Consider the following 17,206-nt stretch of genomic DNA (forward strand, 5'->3'; position numbering starts at 1 on the left):
TGGCTTCTGCTTTCCTCTAGCTGCTGTTGGGGTGACTGCGCCAAAATGTCCTGCTTGCCGCCATCTTAAATGCCAGAATCTCCTACTAGCTGCCATCTTGACTTCAGGGGTCCATGGAACTTATCCTATAAGCCATCCTGGAATCAGGGGACCGGGTGGCAGCACGTGTGAGGGAGCTTCATGATTATTTATCCTTTGGCTGCTCGGATCGATGTTCCTCTGTAGTTTGCTTGGTTGATGTGCCTGAGGGAGTGGAGAAGAATGCCCCTGTACAGATCCTGGATTCATGCTCGGTGACTGTTATTGTTCCTGCATCATTTTCGCCTCTGCTACTTCTCACTGTAATTCTTCATAGATTTCCTCCTTGAGTTCTTCCTGGATAACATTTCCTGTGATAACTTTACATTGTGATGCTCCTGTTGCTGCTCTTTGTCCTCCTGGAATTGAGAGTTCATTTGTCATCGGCGGTCAAGGCAATGCAGTCTTTCCGGATTTATGGGCCATGATCCATTTTTCTCTACTTGACTTTACCTGGGACGTTTTAATGTTGCTGGTCCTGCAGGCCTCGAAACAGTCTGACCCACCTTAATTGTTCCTGTTGCAATTGTGTATTTACCCATGATGTATATATTACTATCCTGCTAGTAAGTCTACCCTCTGTGTCCCTAAATTTTATTTGTGTATACTTTGCTTCTATAACTTGATAATTGTCTTGTATATCATTTGTGAGAGACTATACGTTGGCTCGTTTCTCCTGGGCTTGGACTACCATTGTATTATAGTTCATGGTTATAATTGCCTCATTTCCTATAGTTTGTTCGGGGGAAGGAGGTTAGGAGATCCAGGTATGCGCTAAGTTGGGAGGGTGGCCATACCGGGTGGGGGGTCTTGGTGGATATATGTGTGGTGCAGTCCATCCTTTTAGGACATTGTTAGATGCGTAAGGTGCGCTCTCCCTGCTAGTAGTGGTGATGGTGATGACTTGTGTGTGTTTGTGAGTAGTGTTGATTGGAATGTTTCTTCTGGTGGTGGTGTTTTGGGAGTGAGAGGGAGGGTGTGATTTGGTATGGAGTGTAGTTTGGAGTAATGTGAAAAAGGGAATGAGATAGGATCAAAATGAGGCCAGCGAGACACAGTAGTTTGGGGCAAAATCTTTTATTGAGTAGTCGCAATGCTGCTCTGTTGAGATCCAGGGCAGGTGGGTAGGGTTCAGTGATGAGTGGTGATGAGACTGGGTAGGTAGGTGGACCCTTTCAGGAGACTCCTTCCCGTGCGGTTCAGTGACCTTGCACGTCACCCCTGCTGGACCTATGGTCGACACTCTAGGAAGTCTCAGGGGTGGGGGGATGTGCAGAGTGGGTTGGAACACCTGTGCGGCGTCCCGCGTGTTGGTGCGAGTCTTGGCAGTACTTACCTACTGGTAGGTTTTTTGTTATGGTGATGTAGGGCGAAGTTGCGGCCGTTGCAGATAGGTTGGAAGCTGAAGGTTTGTTGGTGAGCTGGATCAGCATGTTGCTGGTGTGCTGCAGGTGCACGGCTGTTCTGATTGGTCTGCGGAGGTCAGTGACCGCAGTGTGCAGCTGAGGTTGGCTCTTGGTCATGCCGCTGGTGGTGCGGAGCCAGAGGTGTGGATGGGTGAGCCACTGGGAGGCTGGGTTGCAGCGTGTGTGCTAGGACCACCCCTGGTAGGGGGGGGGTCTGCCCAGGATACTGATTGGATAAAAGTCGGGGAGGAGGGGAGGATATGGAAGGTGTGACCGGGATGGAGCTGGTGACTCACGGGACCTGACCACACCCCCACCCCGGGAAGTGCACTACATAAGAACCTCAGAAGCATTGATCCTCTCACACCTCCTTGAAGAAGGCAACTGTGCCGAAACGCGTTGGAGACCCTCACATCAAACCTGACACCGATCCAGGCTGACCTCCACTAAAGATCCCCATCCGCACCAGGGACCGCCAGTGCAGAAAGCTCTCAGCCCACCCGCCCGCTGGTCCGCACCGCTCACACCTCCAGTGACCGGCTCCACTCCAGACCAGCCTCTCTCCCCCCCTCCTTCCCAGGCGTGCTCAACAACTGACTCCTGGCCAGGGTTGTCTCCACCGTCGATTCCCATTTCCACGAGGGACCATCAGTGCAGAGAGCACCCCGCACATCTGCCCGAAAGTCCGCACAGCAAACATCGCCAGTGACCAGCTCCATCCCGGTCACACCTTCCATATCCCCCCCTCCTCCCCAGGTGTTATCCAATCAGTATCCTGGGCAGACCACCCCCCCTTCCCAAGGGTGGTCCTAGCACACACGCTGCAACCCAGCCTCCCAGCAGCTCACGCATCCACACCTCTGGCTCCACACCACCAGCGGCACGACCAAGAGCCAACCTCAGCTGCACACTGCGGTCACTGACCTCCGCAGACCAATCAGAACAGCCGTGCACCTGCAGCACACCAGCAACATGCTGATCCAGCTCACCAACAAACCTTCAGCTTCCAACCTATCTGCAACGGCCATAACTTCGCCCTACATCACCATAACAAAAAACCTACCAGTAGGTAAGTACTGCCAAGACTCGCACCAACACGCGAGACGTCGCACAGGTGTTCCAACCCACTCTGCACATCCCCCCACCCCCTGAGACTTCCTAGACTGTCGAATATAGGTCCAGCAGGGGTGACGTGCAAGGTCACTGAACCGCACGGGAAGGAGTCCCCTGAAAGGGTCCACCTACCTCACCAGTCTCATCACTGAACCCTACCCACCTGCCCGGGATCTCAATAGAGCAGCATTGTGACTACACAATAAAAGATTTTGCCCCAAACTACTGTGTCTCGCTGGCCTCATTTTGATCCTATCTCATTCCCCTTTTCACATTACTCCAAACTACATTCCATACCCAATCACACCCTCCTTCTCACTCCCAAAACACCACCATCACCAGAAGAAACATTCCAATTAACACCACTCACAAACACACACAAGTCATCACCATCACCACTACTAGCAGAGAGAGCGCACCTTACCCCCCCTACCTCCATACGTATTCAGTGCGGGAAAGGTACTCCCACACAAAGGTGCAGCACCCCGAAACCACAACACACCACCCCCTGGTCAACGAGAGCACAGTTCTACCGCCCATCTTCATTGTTAGATGCGTGTTTTCCCATTGTTTTATTTATATCTTCCCCCCATTATGATGGTCTATTATTTTGATACTTTTTGGATGTTGAATTGAGGATTGGATTTCTTTATTTAGGGCTTGAGTCTTCTTTTATTTAGCTAGTTTATACCCTTTCCTCTGTTGTTTCTTTGCATTTCCAGGGAGGTGGGGTCTGAATGGAGCCTTCAGACACCCATCCGGTTGTTATCCTGCTATATGAGTTTGGGTATCTGAGTTCTTTAAATATATTATTATTTGATTTCCTGCATCAAAATGGTTTAAGGTTACTCCGGTTTCATCTATATGTATGTTTTATTTCCTACTGTATGTATTTAAGAGCCTTCTTCTTGCTTTTGTTGACTGTTTTCTCTGCTTATCCCAGTCTTCATTTATACCAAACTTCTATACTGTATTGTATTTAATACTATCGAGATATATATGCTTTGTCCCGTGCTTACTATGCTGTTTTGGGTGTATAATTCAAAATTTCAAAAATAAAACACGATTTAAAAAAGAATAACTTAAAAACGATATTTAAAATATTTTAACTAACTTTATTGAACTATTTAAATGAACCATTGCTGGGGTTCTTTGTCCAACATATTATAATAATCAGGCATTTAAAGAGACAGTAATGTGGAAATTGACTAGTCAAACTTTTTGTAGGCTTGTTTATTACTATTTCACTAGTATGTGCAATAAAACCCTTGAATGATTATAAGTGATGAATATAGATTGTAATGAAAAAATATACTGCAAAATTATTTTTTCCCAGCTGGTTTGTCATCCAGTGTAGTGCAACTAGTTGTGCTGAATGGGCTTGTGTGTCATTACTAGTGTGTCACCAGGGGTGCAGAAGGTAACTGATATTAAATCACATGCCTTACAATACAGCGTGATACACTGAATTGAGAGAGTGTGATAAATTATAATTATTTTAGTGCCATTTGCACTGACCAACCCTTATCCCCAAATACCTGGTAACAATTACTATACAGAACTTTAGGTAAAGAGAGGATTCTGGTTTTGAAAAAGAGACAAAAGACCACTGTCAGGAGCGGATTCCATTATTATCTTCTGAACCTAGAAGACAAAGACAGAATTACTGTAATCACTTTCTGATTCTCCTTATAGATCTCCAATAAGTATAAACTTTACACTGTGACCCTACACAGCAGGGATAATAAAAACATTAGGAGAACATGGTACTCTGGGCTGAGAGAATAGAGAATGTAGACATTGAACAGAAGATAAACAAAGAAATTGATAGTTATGCTGGGTACACACTGGCAGATATATTGGGCAATCAATTGATCGGCCAATATATCGTGTCCCGGTCGGCCAGCGTGTACCAGTGATATGTCTGAACAACGTCGTTCACAGAAATATCGTGTTGGCTGTGGTGCACAGTCGTTGGCAGATATATCTGCAGATATACTAGGGCATCGCACTATGTGTACGAGCGGTCAACCGACTGCACGTACACTTGCAGCTGAGGCCATAGGGAGGGGGACGCGAGGCGACCACCGGCCAGCAGGACCCACGACCAGATGATGGTTGTTCAGTGTGCATGGAAGTTCATCTGCAGATGTATGTTAGGTGTATACCCAGCTTTTAGACGTAAAAAGTTGTGGCACCAGAAAATATAGAATAAAGTTCAATGAAAAGTGCATTCAGTAAACAATCTGAAGTAATAAAAGACATGAATCAGCAGTCAGGGTAGGAAACTGTATGTATGCTCTATAAAAGCCTTACTACAGGTAAAAAACAAAAACTACTGCACATTCTATACAATAGTGGGCTTTGACTGAGACAGGCAAACTTCAGTTAGTGTGGAAAAAGGAGTTATGGTAAAAACTTACCTTCGTTAACTCTCTTTCTTCCAAGTCCACAGGGTCCACAGGGAGACATTGGGGTGTAGGTGGGACCTGGAGGACAGGGCACCAACAGCAAAGCTTTTTAATCCCAGGATGCTCCGGTCCTTCCCCCTATACCCCACCCACAGCCCAAGGACACTTCAGTTTTGTTAACAAGCCCAAAGCATGAGCAGGACAGGAGAGAAAGAAGACTGTTACACTGAAGAATCACACTCTCACACAGAGAGGGAAACGAGTGACCAGGAGAAGAAACCCATAGAAGCTAGGAGAGTCAGAGCGGGTGCCCTGTGGACCCTATGAACTTCGAAGAAAGAGTTAATGAAGGAAAGTTTTACCATAACTCTCCTTTTCTTCTTCAGGATCCATAAGGCTCCACAGGGACACATTGGGGATGTCCAAAGCAGTTTTCAAGGGCGGGAAAGCTCCTAAGCTGATAGGAGAACCCTACGCCCAAAGGAAGCATCCTGAGAGGCAAATGTAAGAGAAAGGTGTGGACAGCACACCAGATGGCTGCCTTGCATAGCTGTTCAGCTGAGGCACCACGCCGGGCTGCCCACGAGGGATCCACAGATCGAGTAGAATGAGCAGATACTGAAGCCGGCATAGTAAGGCCAGTCTGCGTGTAAGCCTGTGAGATAGTTATGCAAATCCATCTGGCCAGAGTCTGTTTGCTAGCTGGCCATCCCTTCTTGTGGAATCCATATACGACAAAGAGGTAGTCCAATTTCCTGATGGAAGTAGTGCAGTACACGTAGATCTTCAGAGCACGGTCCATGTCCAACGAGGCCTCACCTACTGAGAGGTCAGGTGAATTAAATGCCGGAACCACAATTTCCTCATTCAGGTGGAAGCGAGAAACCACCTTGGGAAGGAAACCTGGGCGTGTACGAAGAACAGTCCTGTCCTGATGAAATATTAAAAAGGGGGAGCGACATGAAAGTGCCCCTAAATTCGATACCTGACGGCAGATGCTATAGCCAGAAGAAACTTTGAGTCTTCGCAGTGAGCCACTTGACATTCACTGATTTTAGGGGGTTCGAATTGAGGTTTCTGAAGTGCTTGAAGCACCACTGACAAATCCCATGGAATCACAGGATGAATAAAGGGAGGTTGTATATGTAGAACACCTTGTATGAAGCTGTGAACATCCGGTATAGTAGCAATTCTGCTCTGAAACCAGATAGACAAAGCTTAGACCTGCACTTTCAGAGATGCTAGGCGGAGGCCTAGATCCAGTCCAGCCTGAAGAAAGGCAAGAATTCGAGAAACCTTAAAAGACTTGCGGGTCATAGTTTCTCGGAAAACACCATTGGAAATACATATGCTGAGGCCAGTTTACAAGCTCTGAGCATGGTCTGGACTACAGAGCTGAAGAAACTCTTAGCCGTTAGGAGGGATGTCTCAAGAGCCAAGCCGCTAAAGACAGATGGGCTAGATCCGAATGTAGAAATGGACCCTGAGACAACAGGTCTACTCATAGAGGAAGTTGAAGAGAAAAGTCTATGGAGAGCCTTTGAGGATCGAAGTACCAATGACGTCTGGGCCAAGCCAGAACTATGAACAGGACTGTGCCCCCTCCGGTCTAAACTTCGAAGCACTCAAGGAAGTAGGGATATTGGAGGGAATAGATATGCCAAATGAAAGTTCCATTTCACAGACAATGTGTTTATGAAGGCCGCGTTGGGGGCCAGTGTTCTGGCTCCATAAATTGGAAGTTTGTTTTTGTGTCTTGAGGCCATGAGATCCACTTCCGGAAGACCCCATTTGTCCACTAGAAGCTGAAAGACTTCTGGATGTAGAGACCATTCTCCTGCATGCATGTCATGACGTTTGAGAAAATCTGCTTCCCAATTGAGAAACCCCGGGATGAACACTGCAGAGATGGCTGGGAGATTGCTTTCGGCCTATGTGGGAATGCGGGACACTTCTGTCATTGCTGACCAACTTAGAGTGCCCCCTTAGTGATTGAGGTAGGCCACCTCTGTGGCGTTGTCAGACTGAATTTGTACTGGCCTGTTTTTCAGAATATTCTGAGCCAGAGTGAGAGCTCTGCAGATGGCTCGAAGTTCCAGGATAGTGATTGGTAACACTGCCTCGACTGGGGACCATCGGCCCTGGAAAGGCTGCTGGCCAGTTACTGCGCCCCACCCTCGGAGGCTTGCGTCCGTGGTGAGGAGAGCCCAGTCCAGGATCCAAAAGGGATGACCCTTGTTCAAATGGGAAGTCTGTAGCCACCAGGTTAGGGACAGGTGAACCTCTAGGGGGAGGCTCATCGTCTGGGAATGAGCAGATAGGGTTGCCCCTTCCACCTGGAGAGGATCAGGTGTTTTAGGGGCCTGGAGTGAAACTGTGCGAACTCCACCATGTCGAAGGTGGACACCATTGATCCCAAGGCCTGCATTGCAGAGTGAATTGACACTCTGCGCTTGTGAAGCAGTCTGTGTAGTCTGTGCTAGATTAATGAAAACTTGTCTGCTGTTAGGAAGATTCTCTGAACTCGAGAGTCTAGGAGGGCTCCCAAATGTACCATCCTTTGAGATGGTGTTAGAGAAGATTTCTTCCAGTTGATCAGCCAACCGTGCATTTAAAGAAAGGCAATGGTTGCCTGTAGATGGCGGTGAAGAGACTCTGGGGAGCTGGCCAACAGCAAGAGATCTTCCATGTACGGTAGCAGTCTGATCCCTTGGTTACGGAGAGGCTGCCATAATTGCCATGAACTTGGTAGAGACCCGGGGGGGGGGGGATATTGTTGTTGAGAAGGAGCTATAGGTACATGTAGGTAAGCGTCCTGAATGTCTAGAGATACCATAAAATCCCCAGGCTCCATAGCTAGGATAATGGGAGGGTTTCTATACGAAACCTGGGCACTGATAAACTTGTTCAGAGATTTGAGGTTGAGGATACGCCGATGAGACCTTTTGGTCTTCTGACCTAACAAAAGGGAAGAATAATAGCCCTTGACTCGTTGTGAGGAGGGGACCCAATCTATCACGCTTGAATTCAGTAAAGACTGAATGGCATTTTGGAGCAGCAGGGCCTTGGCTGGGTCCGATGGAGGTACTGTGTAAAAGAACTGCTGGGGAGGCCCGCCCCGTCAGGCTGTAGTCTTGTCCTCAGACTTGGCAGGTGGACGTCTAGTAGCCCAGGCTTGTTTGGTTCTGGTCTTGGAGGCCTTGGTTGATGTCTGCTGTCGTGGAAAAAACTGACCTTTGGCTTTTCCTTGAGAGCGAAAAGATGACATCCGAGGCTTTGTATTCTATGCAGAGGGCAGGAACAACGTCTTGTTAGCCGCCAAAGTAGTCACAATTTTATTCAATTCTGGACCAAATAGGATGTCTCCTGCATAAGGCAGAACTCTAGAGCATGTTTTGATTCTGAATCAGCTTTCTAGGAACGTAGCCAAAGAATACGGCGGGCCACTACCAAAGTGGCAGATATCCTGGAGGCCAGGAGAGCCATATCCATAGCTGCTTCAAGTAGGAAGCTGCATCTCTAATGTGAGATATGTAGGACAGCTGTTCCCTTGAAGCATCAGGGGGAAAGTCTCTTCTAGGGCCTCTGCCAAACTCTCATTGGCATTTGCCACACAGGCTGTAGCCCTAGCAGGGCAACAGCAAGAGATCTTCCAAGCAATAACTCCTGTAAGAGAGTATATAGATTTATAACAAGCTTCTATACGGCTATTTGTAGTCTCCTTCAAGGAGGTTGCAGTATGAATGAGTAAGGTGGTATTTTTAACCAGACGTGTTACATGAGAATCCACTGCTGGGGGAACTTCCCATTTAGTACAATCAGTAGCTGGAAGAGGGTAACAGGAACTGAACAGTTTTGGAATTTGAAACCTTTTACCAGCCATATTCCAAGCTTCACTCATGTGATCGGATAGCTGGTCAGAGTGAGGAAACTCTGGTAAAACAACCTTGTGTCACTTAAAAAGTGCATGTTCTTTTTTTTCCACACAGCCCCGTTATAATGCCTAGTGCAAGTCCAGATACTAATGATGACCACTGCGTCTGCAGTCGGATATCCAGTGGGTGGGACAGACTTCCGCTGTCGGGTGCACGGATTTTCCGCACACAGTGGTATTCTCGCATGAGCCTATGAAAGTGACTAGGAAGCCACGGGCGTACGGAAAAGAGATTACATATGCGTCCAAAATCAGGCCCTAAATGCAGAAAGAGACAATGGAAATCTGCAATATTAATTAACTTTTGGAAACTACCTGACACTGTATACGACCTAAATATAACTACAATTACATTAATGTATGTCTGAATTCTCTATTTTGCTTATATGCAGCCATGGCCAAAAGTTTTGAGAATGACACAAGTATTGGTTTTCACAAAGTCTGCTGCTTCAGTTTTTATGATGGCAATTTGCATATACTCCAGAAGAGTGATCAGATGAATTGCAATTAAATGCAAAGTCCCTCTTTGCCATGACAATTAACTTAATCCAAAAAACAACATTTCCACTGCATTTCAGCCCTGCCACAAAAGGACCAGCTGACATAATAAGGTCAGCGATTCTCTCGTTAACACAGGTGAGAGAGTCTTGACGAGGACAATGCTGGAGATCACTCTGTCACGCTGATTGAGTTAGAATAACATACTGGAAGCTTTAAAAGGAGGGTGGAGCTTGCAATCATTGTTCTTCCTCTGTTAACCATGGTTGCCTGCAAGAAAGCACGTGCAGTCATCATAGCTTTGCACAAAATGGGCTTCTTAGGCAAGGATATTGCTGATAGTAAGATTGCACCTAAATCAACCATTTATCGGATCATCAAGAACTTCAAGGCGAGAGGTTCAATAGTTGTGAAGAAGGCTTCGGGGTGCCCAAGAAGGCCCAGCAAGTGCCAGGACAGTCTCCTAAAAGTTGATTCAGCTGCAGGATCGGGGCACCACCAGTGCAGAGCTTGCTCAGGGATGGCAGCAGGCAGGTGCGAGTGCATCTTCATGCACAGTGAAGCGAAGACTTTTGGAGGATGTCCTGGTGTCAAGAAGAGCAGCAAAGAAGCCACTTCTCTCCAGGAAAAAACATCAGGGACAGACTGATATTCTGCAAATGGTACAGGGATTGGACTGCTGAGGACTGAGGTAAGTTATTTTCGCTAAAAAAAAAAAAAAACCCTTTCAGATTGTTTGGGGCACCTGGAAAAATGCTTGCCCGGAGAAGGAAAGATGAGCGCTACCGTGTGTCATGCCAACAGTAAAGCATCCTGAGACAATTCATGCGTGAGGTTGCTTCTCAGCCAAGGGAGTGGGCTCACTCACAATTTTGCCTAAGAACACAGCCATGAATAAAGAATGGTACCAAAACATCCTCCAAGAGCAACTTCTCCCAACCATCCAAGAACAGTTTGGTGACGAACAATGCCTTTTCCAGCAATGATGGAGCACCTTGCCATAAGGCAAAAGTGATGACTAAGTGGCTCAGGGAACAAAATATTGAAATTTTGGGTCCATGACCAGGAAACTCCCCAGACATTAATCCCATTGAGAACTTGTGGTCAATCCTCAAGAGGTGTGTGGACAAACAAAATCCCACAAATTCTGACAAATTCCAAGCATTGATTAGGCAAGAATGGGCGGCCATCAGTCAGTATGTGGCCCAGAAGTTGATTGACAGCATGCCAGGGCGAATTGCAGAGGTCTTGAAAAAGAGGGTCAACATTGCAAATATTGACTCTTTGCATAAACTTAATGTAATTGCCAATAAAAGCCTTTGACACTTATGAAATGCTTGTAATTTTACTTCAGTACACCATAGTAACATCTGACAAAAAGGTCTAAAAACACTGAAGCAGCAAACTATGTGAAAATCAATACTTGTGTCATTCTCAAAACTTTTGACTGTAGATGCTAGATTTATACATTAACTTTCAGCAACAGGAGAAAAAAAATATATATATATACTGTATATTACCTCTTTGAATTTTGGATGGGTTGAGTCTTGTAGTAACTGCAAGATCACGCCTTCACTAGTGGTTAGAAATGCCCCACTCTGCTTCATGCGGGACAGAGCTACAAGGCGGTCCACCTGGCTGGCATGACAGAAAGTTACATGGTTAAAAAGACGGAAATAAAACAATCAAGATCAACTGTACTTAAGTGCTGCCTGCACTGACATAGAAAAAAGCAAAGCAAAACCCTCTTTCCGATCTCTTATCATCAAAAAGGAAAACATGACCCCAACATTTCAATCTGATAAATTTCCCAAATTAATCATTGCCCTAATATTCTTGATCAATTATAGTAAGATATACTAATATTGTAAGAAAAAAATACAATAATACACTTTTAAATTATGTTCATGAATTTACCATCACCAACCCATGGTAAGGAATTCCATAGCTTAACCACATTTACAGTACAGAATTGTTACTCCATAGCTTAGCCGCATTTACAGTACAGAATTGTTACTCCATAGCTTAGCCACATTTAAAGGCACACATCCACTAGACGATTAAATTGAGCGATTGAACGACATCTTTATCGTTCAATCGTTCATTAATCGTTTGCAAATCGCTTAGTAAAATGTCTAAAACGACCAGCGATGCGCGCTCCCGCTGGTCGTTTAGACATCTATCATCGGGCAAAAATGTTGTACAAGCTGACGATAACGGTTCATCATGTTAGGAGATGATTGATGCGCCGACACATCAGTGTAGGCACATCACAGACTGACAAACGACTGCACAATTACAATGTCGTAATTGTGCAGTTGTTTTCATGTCTTTAAGTGGATGTGTGCCTTTACAGTACAGAATTGTTACTCTATAGCTTAGCCATATTTACAGTAAATAATGGATTCTCCATAGCTTAGCCATATAGTACAGCATTGTAGAACCTGGTACACTGTGCAGATGACTCTGCAGATCAGATAAAAGCTCAGATCTTCATGCTGGCAGTTAGTTGGAAATTCACAAAGTCTATGATGCCTGGATGTTCGAAAAGCCACAGAGCAGAGGGTTTGTGGGTGCTGCGATCTCCCTTAATTTACACTCATGCATACATTTCATTCTCATTGATAACAAAGCCAAGTAAAATATGCAGATCAGGTATTTTCCACACCTCCATTCAATCAGCTTTCATTCAGCCTTCCAGGTAGAGTTATTGTACATGCAATGTTCCCAGTCATCACTATGTTGTTGGACACTGTGCCCCACTTTTGGTGGAAAGATCCAAAAATAATATCCATGTGAAAAGATAGCTGATCACTAATACATAGAATCACCAAAACCTCTCCCAGATTCACTATTTTCTGTTTTCTCTCAAGTCCATTTTTAGAAAAACCCAAGTAGCCCCACTCTGCATGCCAATATAAGCAATATCTGCAACATTTACAGAACGGAACATTACAGGTACATTAGCCACAAATCCATGAATAAATGATCTAAGGTCGGAGGAACCTGGGCCTGTATTTTTGGGGCACATTATCCACTTCATTATAGTTTACTGCATTGTCTCCTAGGATGAATATTGGGTAGGGCATTTACTATTCCCCATTGCCACTTCTGTTCTGCTTCTCTTACCCACTGTACTGGTCTCTACTTACTGACTTATAATGCTTGTCAACGCATATTTAAGTACTTTGTTATTCTATTCCAGAAAAAGCTATAAAACATTATATACTCTCAATACCCGTTTAATAAAACAACTTTCATTAAAAATGTTGTATAAGACTTTCCCTATTAATAGACCAGATTTATAACAACATACTCTTAAAATCCTTGTATTCACGTAATTATAGGCTTTATGCATTGATAAGTACTACACAAGCCAGAATGAACCACTAACCTCCACAAAGAGTAGCAAACAAGTCTCAGAATTCTGCTAATTGCCTACTTTCTCACATCAGGGCACTTTGTAATTGTCCATTATATCTCATCCTGCCACCTTTTCCTTTCAGTGTCACCATTAGGCTTATTCACCTAAAAACATGGAATGCTTTTTTTTTTTATGCTGAATAAGTGTTTAAACTTAATGGGAAAGTGGCCAACTGAGAGAACATGGGCAATTAGAAAGACGCCATGAAGAGAAAAAGCAGACAATTAGCAATATTATGAGATTTGAGTACTGACTATTGTGTAAGTTAGTTCCTTTGCCCTTGTGTAAATAGAGGACCAAACAAGTTTGTTTTTATAAGTCTGGTTTAATATTTGAAAAAATAATTCACATAATTATGATTTAAACAGGTTGTTATAATGGTTCCCATATATAGCTTTTTATAATTTTCTTTGTTACTTATTTTTATTATATTTCATGTTATGTTGCATTTCTATGCTGTAATGTGTTTAAGCATTACCTAATTTTATTAGATGTATATAATTAAAGATGCTTAGCATTTTTGAGAGATTCAATTTGAAAAGTTAATATTATATGGAATCTATATTACACATGGTTATATGCTTTAAAAAGTACTCACTAGTATTTTTAGCTATATTCATATCAATCTCTACACTTGGCTGCATTTTATTTTAAATAATTTTAGTATGTGTTTGGTATGGATATGGATAGTAGAATTAATTTTCTATGAATCTTTCAGGGAAATAAATCTTAATTTATTAACCATAAGAACTTACTTTCCCACTGCTGGTTTGAAGGCCTACCGACATTTCCATCACTGCAAGTGGGACGTGTATCTTATCCACAAGCAAACTGTGCGAAATTTACACGAGCAGGAGTACCTGTACCAGTGCGATTATATCTGTGATGTTGGGAGTTTAATGGATTTTGAAGGTGCATTTAGTAACAGTGGCCATAGTGTTTAGATTCCTTTTTACTTCATAATAACAAATCACTTGATAGTTAACTGCTATTTACATACTATAATTGTGAATATATGTGCACACATACAGGTGGATTCGTAGCAAAAATCAGATGACGATGACTTTTAAGGGTGTGTGCAGATGGATGTATCAATGATGAAAAGTCCATATAGCACAGTATATTATATATATATATATATATATATATATACATATATATGTGTGTGTGTCAACATTTTACACTGATAAGCCTGTATTCTTCTAATTTCTTTGTATGAAACTTCCTAATCCCTAAATCATTACAATGTGGATGAGTCCACAGGATTACAAGTGATTCAGCTAATACTGAAATACAATGAAGAAATATACTGGAAATGTTTGTCCAGCATGGCTATAGCCGAATGTTACACAACTAGAAAAATAGAAACTAAAAGCACTTAATACTCCTAGGCACGATGCTTCTCACCCTAGAAAAAATAAAAAACATGTCTCTTACTATTCCATCACTCCTGGTCACCATGCCAACAGGACGGCTAGAAAATTCTGTCCAATTATCAACTCTGACAAAGATCTTCCAGTATTACAACATACTAAACTAATGTCTAGCTATACACAAAGCAAAAATATTAGGGAATGGGTACAGGATCCAGACAGTCACAATGCAGACGGCCAGAATACCGACAGTGGCATCTCGACTGTCAAAATCCTGACCGATTTAGGTAAGTATTCTAACCCTTACTTTAACCCTAACCCACCCCTCCTGCAGCCTAAACCTAACTTTTCCCCTAGTGCGTAGCCCTAACCCTTATCGACGGAATGTGTAGGGATTCTGACCGCCAGGATACCACTGTCGGCATTGTGATTGTTGGCATCCTGACAGTCAAGTTCCTAACTACATCCCAATATTAGGGACTTTGGCCCTCATTCAGAGCCGTACGCTCTGAGCAGAGCGCACGCTCTGAATGAGGGCCGCCCTCCATAATTATGGAGCGTCCTCCTGGACGCTCGTATAGCTGTGGGTCACCACCCACAGCCTATACGAGCGTGCAGTTTGATGGCCGCGATGGTCTTGACCATCGCGACCATCGCCACTGCGAGCCGGAGCCTGCGGTTGAGTTTTTCAACCGCAAGGCCCGGAGTGATTTTGGCTCTATCAGAGCCAAAATCACTCCCACTGACATCACTAGTGATGTCAGTGGGCCGGCTTCTGACGGTAGGCGTTCCCTTGGGAACGCCCCCATCAGGGAGGCACGCCCCCGGCACGCCCACCAAAGGGGGCGTGCTGTCAATCAACATCGACAGCATGCCCCCTTTGATCAGACACAACGAGCGAAGGAAAGTCCTTCGCTCGTCGCCGTCGTGCGCATGCGCAGTGCACAACATCGACCCACTTGCGAGCGGACAGCCGCTCGCGAGTGGGTCTGAATCAGGCCCTTTGTCATGAAAGCAGACATGGAAGGTTTGGCATCTACTCAGCCAGCACATTTTAGGACTCCTAGATTAGGGTGTTTCTCATTTTTTTCATTAACAGTTACTTACATAGCGCCAGCATGTTACGCTTTTGTCTCATGGAGGGTTCACACGGTCATATTGCTCGACAGTCAGATAACGATCGTTATCTGATCGTCCTGCATGTGTTGGATCGAACATCCGCACATGCAGCAACCCCCCAACTACTATAACGACCCGCGATCAACGATCACAGGTCTCTATAGTTAACAGCTAACCTGGTCGATATCGACCAAGTTGGCCTGCCTGCATGCACAGGCGATGGTCGATATCATTATTGACCATTCGTGCCCGCGCATCGACCATCGTTTGGTCGTGCGAGGGAACCATAAACTTGACGATTTGAACGATAACGATATGATTTGTTTTGAGATGTGTTTTTAGTGATAATTTAAAGCTGGCAATATTGGGAGATCTGCTACAATATATGTGCAGCTATCCTGTCAGGAACCAGTTAACAGCTGGTGGTGAGGAATTGTTCCCAGGCTCGCCATGAGTAGCATTGATGCGTTATCATATCATAGACCATGTAGCCCACTTAACCAGAGGAGGTACAGAGCTAGTTGACTCCTTCCCTTTGGGAACACAGCTGATCTCCAGGGCTTGACATGTGCTCATATAGTAGAGAAGAGTAGTATATAAAAGGGGACACACATTAGGGGTTATATAGTTACAAGGGGACAGAAATTAGGGTGTAACCTGAGGATGCATTCTGGCTGTTTCAGGTAAAAGCAGAAATATTGGGATGCGAGTTCCGTGTATAGGGCTTAGTGGCTGCTCCATCCTTGGAAAATGTGATGTCTCAACTTCTCTGTCCTGTGGATACTGGTGAAGTACTTGGTGCCCATTACATAGGTGCACAGCACACATTGCCGGAAACCTGCTGGTATGTGAACATTTTATTCTTTCATCTGGATGGAGGTAGCATTAGGGGATGTGGAATGGGACCAACATCTTTACAGGTGGAGCAGAAGGGAGTAGTAAGGTCTGTCCTCACTTGTGGAGGTTGTTGTCGTGCGGTTGACCTAAAAAAAGGTTCCACATGGGACTAAAACGTTGGTGGTAGCCTTTTCTTCTTAAATACTGGTGGTATGTAATTATAGAAATTATATTTTACTGTAGTGCCAGGCATCTCGCTTTGTATGGTGTATAAACACTAGACACAAACGCCAGGACGCATCTGTGTATATTCCCCTGTATGAAATTCAGTTGATTACAACGTCGATTGTTTCCTAATACAATTTTGGACTTGCAGATGAGATTGGCTTTTTTATATACATACCTCATCTGTCGGAATGCAGTCACCATGTCAACATTGTTGAAATGTAGACATGGAACATGTCAACATCTGCAGATGTTGACACGTACACAATATGGAAAAGTGAAATGCTGCAGGGTGAGGAGTTAGAATACTCACCACCAGAACCTTGGCTCAGATGACTCCACTGGAACTCCCCATCAAAAGACAATGCACCACCAGGACCCACCTTCTGTGAAGATCTAATCATACCAACATGTCATCATTCTCATGTCGACAAAACATACCGAACACCTTCTGTCTTATTGTTATTGTGAAGCCTGAAATGTTTGTGCACATGCTGCTACATATATGCACTTTATAGTGAGAGTAATCAGGTTATTTCAAAATAGGTCCTGTCTGAGTGGTTACACCATATGCTCTTTATTATATTATTATTTGGAACTGGTGAGGCAGAGCATCCTAACTATTGGTAAGCCATGCTTGCAAGGTCTGTACGGACAAGCTATGGAGTGGTGAAAGGCACGGAGTGTACTGTGACTGTAAGGCAGTGGGCTGACGGGAAAGGGGAGAACTTACATTGTCAGGTAGGTCCTGCCTCCCTCAAGTTCTACTCTTTAGTTCTCTTTCCCCC

At 44.4% G+C, this 17,206-nt stretch overlaps 1 protein-coding gene across 4 annotated transcripts in view; it reads right to left on the minus strand.

Moving 5' to 3' along the window:
- Window positions 1-3,691: 3,691 nt before the first annotated feature.
- ISOC2 (isochorismatase domain containing 2) overlaps window positions 3,692-17,206 on the minus strand; it is a 65,507-nt gene continuing 51,992 nt past the window's right edge. For 3 of the 4 annotated variants that reach the window (XM_088444571.1, XM_088444572.1, XM_088444573.1), the window contains 2 exons: window positions 10,961-11,078; window positions 3,692-4,241 (listed from right to left, as the gene is read on the minus strand). In XM_088444571.1, the coding sequence (XP_088300697.1) occupies window positions 4,161-4,241; window positions 10,961-11,078 (199 nt within the window). In that variant the 3' untranslated portion in view covers window positions 3,692-4,160. Of the gene's footprint in view, window positions 4,242-10,960; window positions 11,079-16,731; window positions 16,815-17,206 lie in introns of those variants that run through there. The other variant, XM_088444574.1, reaches the window with a different exon arrangement.

This window comes from Taudactylus pleione, unplaced genomic scaffold (genome assembly GCF_031769625.1).
Source record: "Taudactylus pleione unplaced genomic scaffold, aTauple2 ptg000366l, whole genome shotgun sequence".
Classification (NCBI taxonomy): domain Eukaryota; kingdom Metazoa; phylum Chordata; class Amphibia; order Anura; family Myobatrachidae; genus Taudactylus; species Taudactylus pleione.